This window comes from Gobio gobio (genome assembly GCF_949357685.1).
Source record: "Gobio gobio genome assembly, chromosome: 9".
NCBI lineage: Eukaryota > Metazoa > Chordata > Actinopteri > Cypriniformes > Gobionidae > Gobio > Gobio gobio.
This window is the reverse complement of record NC_137115.1, coordinates 56,448,185-56,458,184: the sequence shown is the minus strand read 5'-3', so window position 1 is coordinate 56,458,184 and position 10,000 is coordinate 56,448,185. Positions and strand designations below refer to the sequence as shown.

At 36.5% G+C, this 10,000-nt stretch overlaps 1 protein-coding gene across 1 annotated transcript in view; it reads right to left on the bottom strand.

The window, feature by feature from the left end:
- LOC307132048 (collagen and calcium-binding EGF domain-containing protein 1-like) overlaps positions 1-10,000 on the bottom strand; it is a 36,917-nt gene that overhangs the window by 6,882 nt on the left and 20,035 nt on the right. The window contains exons 3-6 of the mRNA XM_079826181.1: positions 9,418-9,470; positions 5,575-5,709; positions 661-798; positions 439-566 (exon numbers count right to left, since the gene is read on the bottom strand). Coding sequence (XP_079682307.1) covers positions 439-566; positions 661-798; positions 5,575-5,709; positions 9,418-9,470 — 454 coding nt within the window. The remainder of the gene's footprint in view (positions 1-438; positions 567-660; positions 799-5,574; positions 5,710-9,417; positions 9,471-10,000) is intronic.

Here is a 10,000-nt window from a genome sequence, read left to right as displayed (position 1 = left end):
GTAACTGCGTGTTACCTGTGCAGGTGTGTAACTGCGTGTTACCTGTGCAGGTGTGTAACTGCGTGTTACCTGTGCAGGCATGTGTTAACTGTGCAGGCGTGTGACTGTGTTACCTGTGCAGGTGTGTAACTGCGTGTTACCTGTGCAGGTGTGTGACTGTGTTACCCGTGCAGGTGTGTGTTACCTGTGCAGGTGTGTGTTAACTGTGCAGGTGTGCGTTACCTGTGCAGGCATGTGTTAACTGTGCAGGCGTGTGACTGTGTTACCTGTGCAGGTGTGTAACTGCGTGTTACCTGTGCAGGTGTGTGACTGTGTTACCCGTGCAGGCATGTGTTAACTGTGCAGGTGTGCGTTACCTGTGCAGGCATGTGTTAACTGTGCAGGTGTGTGACTGTGTTACCTGTGCAGGTGTGTGTTACCCGTGCAGGTGTGCGTTACCTGTGCAGATGTGTGTCCCAGCAGGAGTCTGATCTGCTGTAAACTGCTCCTCATGTTCATGAAGTCCTGGCAGCTGAGAGCACAGGATCCAGAGCTCATCTGAGTCTCAGACTTCCCAGAGGAGTTCACTAAGACACACACAGACACACGAGCGGCTCATTCACACACACACACACACACACACACCTGATGGATGATCATATTTAATATGTGAACACTCACGGTTGTGTTGTGCTTCACAGGAGCGCTGGTCTGCTGTCAGCGTGAATCCAGCATCACAGCTGCAGCGGAAGCTTCCAGGAGTGTTCACACACACCTGTTCACACACACTGCTGTTTGATTCCTCACACTCATCCACATCTGGACCACAGCGAGAGAGAGAGAGAGTGTGTGTGTGTGTGATTGAACAAACACATGACCCACTAACCCAGTGCTTTTCAAACTTTTAGATGCCATGCACCCCCATATGAACATCCTGGTGTGAGGGACCCCCATCCTGAAACTTACAAGACTTTTATAAACACCCAATTGAACATTAATATTATATATCTAACATTGGTTTCTATTAAGTTACTTTATCATTAGGGCTGTCAAAAGATTAATCGCGATTAATCGCATCCAAAATAAAAGTTTGTGTTTACATAATATATGTGTGTGTACTCTGTTAATTATTATTTATATATAAATACACACACAATCATGTATATATTTAAGAAATATTTGCATGTATATACTGTATATACATTTATATAATCTATAATATATATAAATATAAATGTATATATTTTTTTCTTAAATATATACATGATTGTGTGTGTATTTATATATAAATAATAATTAACAGAGTACACACACATATATTATGAAAAACACAAACTTTTATTTTGGATGCGATTAATCACGATTAATCGCGATTAATCTTTTGACAGCCCTACTTATTATATATCTTTTCTACTCACTATAAGAATGTACTGTTAAGTTAATCATTTATTTGTATATTTAAATCCAATTTTTATTAATTTATATTAATCGTTAATTTAATAGATTAATAATGTTTTTATTCATTTATTTTAATCTAATTTATTTATTTTTTTACATTTTATTATAGGCTATGTTAATTTAACATTTAATCACTTTTTTCAATCTAATTTATTTATTTATAAATAATAAGAAAGTACTTAATTATTTATATAGGTTTATTTTATTTATTATTATTATATTCACAGTTTTACTCTAGGCTTTTCCACATATATTTATTTTTTTACTTTTTACATTTTTTTTATATGTTAATTTACCATTCAATCATTTATTTATTTTCATTTATTTACTTAATTTTATACGTACTTTTCTCTACACTTATAAGCAAATGAATACATAAAGGATTAGTTCACTTTCAAATAAACTTTTACTTATAATTTACTCACCCATATAATGGAAGTCAATGGCCTCCAAACGGTTCAAGGTCCAAATGAGAGGTTCAGTGCAGCTTCAAAAGGGCTTTAAACAGGGTTCTTGCAGGTTTCAGAAAGTCAAATTTAAGACCTTTTTAAGACATTTTAAGACCATAAAGATTGAAATTTAAGACCTATACGACGCATTACCAAAATTATTTAAATCAAAGAAATTAAAAAAGCAATGATATTAATAACCCTCCACAGCCAACAACGTGCCACATGCCCAAAACCTTAGGCCAAAAATGAAAATAGGCTAAAACAAACTTGCCCTCAAAATAGAATAGATTAGAAAACAGTATATTAATATCCTAATAGAGATTGAACAGGGGATAAACTAGGGATGCACGATTTGGGGAAGAAAACTAATTGCGATTATTCTGGTTAAAATGCAATAAAAAAATAAAAAAAATGTACAAATGAAAAGTGTATGCATCTATATATTAATGTTTATATATTAATGAGACTAATAATTATTATTATATTCGATAAATACAAATATGTAACAAAATTAGAAATATTACTATTACAAAAACATTTTAATTATTAAAAAATAAAAAATAGAGTATTTAAGAATAAATATAACGATATAATACTAATAATAATAATTTCTATTTTACAGAAAACTTATTTTACAAAAAAAACTGTTGGGTTACCTGTTAATATGCAGACAGCCTATGAAATAAAATCATTAGAAAGGTCTAAAGATTTATTGTAAAAAATTGTTTTTTATCTGTGATATCAATTTCTTAAAGTCTATGTATTTAATATGAAATATGAGCCACTTATGCATCCACTGTGGGGGAAAAACTGTACATTGGAGAAAAACATATGGGTTGTCATATACATTTATTTAGAGAGAAGTATTATTTTTCATATTTGTTACCCAAACGTTTCATTCATACTGAAGCCAGAGGGCGCCCTCGAGCAGAAACTCCACATTTCCCTCAGAGAAGTCATCATTAGCCCTAATGTGAAGCTAGCGGTGAAGATAGAAACGCTTTGACTGATGAAACGAAGACAATAAACACGACTGCATCAAGATCTGGAGTATTTGAGTTCTTCAAGCCTTCACTATTGTCATAATAATAAGGTATGCAGTGGTGATTGAGTGCAGACTTTATCACTGTTTAGAATAATATAAAACAATGCATGTCTGCGATTCGATACTTTTTTTCTACAGTGTAACGTTAATAACTTTCTGCAGCCAGCATTTCTGGAAATGAACGAGGATAACACCTTTTTTTTAAGACCTAACTAAATGAAATTTAAGACCTCGGGTTAAAATCTGGCCGTTTTTAAGACGTTTTAAGGCCTTAAATTTAAAAAATTGAATTTTAGACATTTTAAGACCCCGCGGGAACCCTGTTTAAACCACATCAAACGCGACCAGACGATCAATAAGGGTCTTATCTAGCCAAACCATCGCTCATTTTTTTTTAAATAAATAAAGTTTAAGTTTTATAAGCACAAATGTTCGCCGTGCTCTGTTCAGTGATGCGCGCTCGTGACGTCACGTAAAACGCAATTGCGTTGAAAAGCTTGCGCTATAGACGCAGGGTCAAAGACGTTTGAATATGTGATACGCTCCTCCTTCCGCTCATCTGTAAACACAGGCTGCGTCCCAATTCGCCTACTTATACTACGTCCTAAAAGTATGTACTCTTTTTGTGAAGAAAAAGTACATACTTTTGAGTGTGTAGCAGAAGAGTATGCAAGCTTTGGGACTACTTCGTCATCTTTAACGGACTCTGTTACGTGCGTCCCGTCACCGTTTAAACTGTCAGTCATCGTCACAGTTCAAATCCTCCACTTTCAATTTAATTTCCTACCGTATTGGAGAGAAATGTAGTCGCTCGTTGATCTGCCTTTCGTGGGTCTTTAGATTCCTCTCATGTGTTTGCAAAGTTAACGGCCAAACGTATCATTAAAAAAGTTCTCAATGCGGCTGCAGGTGAAATATAATGTGGATAATATTGAATAAATATCTTTTCGTCAGGTTAAATACTGATAATTACTCACTCAAACCCCTTTATCTAATCCTCTCCACTTAACCGTCAGACTCGCGTAACCGTCATGTTTGTAGTTTTTTAAACACTTTTTATCCGCGTTTGTAGTTCTAATCGAATCCTCGTCCATCTCGCAATGGGTTGTGGGTAATATCAGCCGTTAGAGTGCGCATCGATCTGCACTTCGGATTCTGACCGGAAATAGTAAACCATCCGGGAATCTTTGGAATACTTTTTTCAACATACTAAGATTTGGGACATACTAATTCTTTTTTCGAATACTATTTAGTACGGATAGTATGCGAATTGGGACGCAGCAACAGACTCTGTGCTTCCGCCTGCGTCTAGCGCAACCTTTTCAACGCAATTGCGTTTTACGTGACGTCACGAGCGCGCATCACTGAACAGAGCAAGGCGAGCATTTGTGCTTATAAAACTTAAACTTTATTTATTTAAAAAAAATGACGATGGTTTGGCTAGATAAGACCCTTATTGATCGTCTGATGTGGTTTAAAGCCCTTGATGTGGTTTAAAGCCCTTTTGAAGCTGTACTGAACCTCTCATTTGGACCTTGAAGCGTTTGGAGGCCATTGACTTCCATTATATGGAGAAATATCCTGAAATGTTTTCATCAAAAATCTTCATTTCTTTTCGACTGAAGACAGAAAGACATGGATATCTTGGATGACAAGGGGGTGAGTAAATTATAAATAAAAGTTTATTTGAAAGTGAACTAATCCTTTAAGATGAATAAGTTAATTAATTAAATGTATAAGTACACTGAAAAAAATGGAAAACACGTGTTGTCCAATTTACTTAATCGTATTATTTGTGATCTACGCAACAAACTTGCGTTTCTCTTCTAAACATGATTTCATTGCTTTTGATTAATGTAATTCTCTAAAATGTGCAATCTACTAGATTAAATTATTTAGGGTGAATGTGAACCAATTAAGTACTCGAAAATTATTTTTGCTGAAATTGTAGTTCCCAGAATGCTTTGCTTGGGACTTGACGACTAGAGTAAAATTGTTGAAATTAAGTGTTATTTTATGTGTTTTTGGGCAAAATGAGAAAAAGGGGGAGACTTTATATTGTTTATTAGTGTTTAATGTTTAATTATGTTGGAATTATTCGAACCATTTAAATGACACTGGGTTACCATAGTGGAGAAATTGCTCAGGCTGTGGACTGACTCAGCACACGTCATTAAAGAGCTTTTCACACTTAGCACATATATGATGAATTATTGCTGGCAAATATAATGAAAGCTACTGAGTACTGTGATATAGATCAGTCAAGTGACAACAAAAATATACAAACATAAACATGTGTTCTGATTAAAGAGGCAGGGTCTCAAGCCCCCTTAAAAATTACTTAATTCCACTATGTTGAAATTATGTGAACAAATTATGTTTGTTTAACCTGATTAAATCATGTAAATCCAACACACCATTTTTTTCAGTGTAATAAATTAAGCAAATTGCTTTATTTACTTATTTTATTATGTATTTTTGAGCGTGTTTCATATATTAATTTAACATTTAATTGGTTATTTATTTATTTATTTATTTTAATCTTATTTATTTAGATTAGTTATGTTTTTCCCCGGACCCCTGTCTCTCCTTTGCGGCCCCTGGGGTCCCGGAGCCCAGTTTGAGAGCCCCTGCACTGACCTATACAGTACGGCTGCAGGTGCTGGCGATGCCTCTCTCTGTGGAAGCGGAAACCCTCGAAACACGTGCACAACACTCGACCGAAGTTATCCATACACTGCTGCTCACAGGGAGAGCCGGCACACACATCCAGACCTGCACACACACACACACCGTCAGCACACACATCCAGACCTGCACACACACACACACACACACACACACACACACACACACACACACACACACACACACACCGTCAGCACACACGTCCAGACCTGCACACACACACACACACACACACACACCGTCAGCACACACATCCAGACCTGCACACACACACACACACACACACACACACACACACACACACACACACACACACACACACACACCGTCAGCACACACATCCAGACCTGCACACACACACACACACACACACACACCGTCAGCACACACATCCAGACCTGCACACACACACACACACACAGACACACACACCGTCAGCACACACATCCAGACCTGCACACACACACACACACACACACACACACACCGTCAGCACACACATCCAGACCTGCACACACACACACACACACACACACACACACACACACACCGTCAGCACACACATCCAGACCTGCACACACACACACACACACAGACACACACACCGTCAGCACACACATCCAGACCTGCACACACACACACACACACACACACACACACACACACCGTCAGCACACACATCCAGACCTACACACACACACACACACACACACACACACACACACACACACACCGTCAGCACACACATCCAAACCTGCACACACACACACACACACACACCGTCAGCACACACATCCAGACCTGCACACACACACACACACACACACACCGTCAGCACACACATCCAGACCTGCACACCACACACACACCGTCAGCACACACATCCAGACCTGCACCACACACACACACCGTCAGCACACACATCCAGACCTGCACACCAGGGATGGAAATTAACTTTTTTGTCCACCGGCCACTGTGGCTAGTGGATTTCAAAATCTACCAGCCACTCAATGTTTTTACCAGCCATTTCTTGGTTTTAACCGACAATGTGTAACTGCATGTGAAAAATTAATACTACAAGCTCTACAATACTTAAGCAGTTTATATAATCTCAAGTGTCAATTAAATACTGACATTTTCTCTTTCTCTCTTATACACACACAAACCATGAACTGATATTAATTTCATTTAATGAGTAGGGCAGATTAATGGATGTGGCATTTGGATGATTCGTGGTCTTTTATGGCTTCCAGTTTTTAGGTTTTTAGTCCCAACAAAGAAACTATTAGTTTTGGATCTTCTGAAGCGTGTTGACGACATACTAGTGTTTCCATCTTCAGTGTGGCAAAATAAGGGACACCCATTCACGACAATATAAAATATAACATTTTATATTATTTTACATTTGATTATTTAATTAATTTCTAAAGAACTCTTTAGTAGCCTATTTGGTGCACTTTAAAGGGATAGTTCACCCAAAACTAAAACATTCTGTCATAATTTACTCTCCCTCATGATGTTTCAAACCTGTGTGAGTTTCTTTGTTCTGCTGAACACTAAAGGAGATATTTTGAAGAAAGTTTGTACTCAGGCTGCTTTAGGGGCACCATTGACTTCCACAGTAACTTTCCAATGTGTTCAACATAAAGAAATGTGTACATGTTTGGAACAACTTGAGGGTGAGTAAATGATGACAGAATGTTCATTTTTGGGTGAACTGTCCCTTTAAGCAGTCATTCTGAACCAGTAATCACTGTTTTGACAATTCTGAAATTCAAAAATGTTAAATTTTTATTAATTTACTTAAATTATGACTATATTATTATGTAATTATTTGTCCCATTTTTATCTAAATATTCTTTTAATAAATGTCAAACTTTTATATGGCAGGATTATTTATTATGTATGATTAAAATGATACATAACATTAATTAGGCTATAATCTATTAATTAACCTGTCTAAAAATATATAATATTTACCTTACCTTTAGAAGCACGGATGTGTGTGTCACCGCTGCGGCTTTAAGCCAGTCAGTCTGAGACACTAAAATGCTTCTCTGCAAAGTGTGCAGTTGGCCTGAGGTTCATCACGAGTTACTGGACAGACCCATTGATACCTTTTTTGATATTCAGCCCCATATCTGGAGATCCTCTTGCGGTTCAAAACGGTGGACGCGACGCGAGCTCGATATGTTTTTAAAAAACCGCACACGTTTACAGCGCATGTTCTCGAGACTCCGCCGCTATGGCAACAAAGCCACTAAAACGCAACCACGCGCAAATTAACTTCTCTACTGCATATTGTGAATTTGATTTGTAATGCCACTTTTTTTTGAAGGTGTGCCTCCTCTAAAAGTGTCCGCCGTCCAGGTGAAACAGTAGGATATGCTATTTTTATTTACCCGCCACGGTGGCCGGTAGGTGAAGCGAGTCTACCCATAACACAACATCACCCGCATTTGGCTGGTGGCGGGTGCTAATTTCCATCCCTGCTGCACACACACACACACACACACACCGTCAGCACACACATCCAGACCTGCACACACACACACCGTCAGCACACACATCCAGACCTGCACACACACACACACAGACACACCGTCAGCACACACATCCAGACCTGCACACACACACACACACACACACACACACACCGTCAGCACACACATCCAGACCTGCACACACACACCGTCAGCACACACGTCCAGACCTGCACGCACACACACACACACACACACACACCGTCAGCACACACACACACACACTCCATCAGGCTTTTACTATAGTTATTATGACCCCTGGAAATCACAGGTTAAGCTTTACGTCCATCTATATGTTATTGTAACAGTGAACACACACACACTCTCTCACACACACACACACACACACACACACAGACGCTCTCTCTCTCTCTCACACACACACACACACACACACACACACACACACAGACATGTAATTTACACATATAAAACAAAAACAGGCCAAACATATTCATTATCTTTTTCACAGTGGTGTGTATAGCAGAATGCTCCTAATCCAATAGGAAACCAATCTTTAAAATATATATATATATATTTAATAATTAAGAATTCAATTAATTAAATAAATAAATACAACAAAAATGTAATTAACTTAACAAAAATAATAATAATAATAATAATAAAAAATTTAAATAAACTAATAAATAAATACAAGTAAACAAGATTAATAAAGAAATAACAGTAAATATTTAAATATATAAAACAAAGAAAATAATTAAAATAAATAAACAAAATAAATTTAATTAAAAAATAAACTAATAAATACATAAAATGTAATAAAAGTAATAAATACAATTCATAAATTTAAATATAAAAAAATAAATGTAAATAAATAAACCAATACAAATAAACTAATAAATGTAATAAAAATAAATAAGTGTAAATATATTATAAAACAAATAAATGAATGCTTAAATAAAATAAACGTAATAAACGACTAAATAAGATTGATAAATAAACAAATAAAATAAATAAATGCATACATAAAATTAACGTAATGAATAAAATAAACAAATATAAATATATAAAATAAATGTAAATAAACAAATATAAGTTAACAAAATAATTAAATAAACAAATAAAAAATGAACTAATAAATAAATAAATAATAAACTCACAAACGAATCAATTTAAATAATAAAAATAATAATAAATGATAATTTCTGGGTGAACTAGTCTGGTAATACATCATGCTAATAAAATAAATAATAAAAATGTAAGCCTAATAGTCGATGAAGGTTGTACTTACTCTCTGGCACACACTGACCCATGACGAACCTGAAGCCTTCACAGCACTTCCTCCTGCACACACACATTATTAACAACATTAGAGGAGAAAATCGTGTGATACGACTCAAACTGCACCAAATTAAATCACAAAAACCCCAAACGCCTCGACGTTCAGTCTGAGCTTCATAGCGATCTTTATGACGGAATTTCGTTGACGAATAATTTTCATCGATAACAATTTTTTCACTGACGAAACGATAACCAAATAACAGTTTTGGACGACAAAAACTATGAGGAAAATCTACTGTCATTTTATAAAAACGAGATGAAACGTTAGTGAGGGCCGATTAGGGAAGAGATCCAGTCAGAACTGTGTAACGGATGCGCTCATTTGAATTGTGAGGTGCGGATAACGGCGGGAAAACATGGCGCGGCTCACGCGACAGCGCTTCAGAGCGGCTCAATCAATCAATAACACACATTTATGACAAGTCATGTTTATGAATTAATGCTGAGGAATAATCACAATGTTTACTTTACCATGTTTACACAGTAAATATGATTTAGACGGTTGTATCAACGCATATTTGATCTCTCTCATC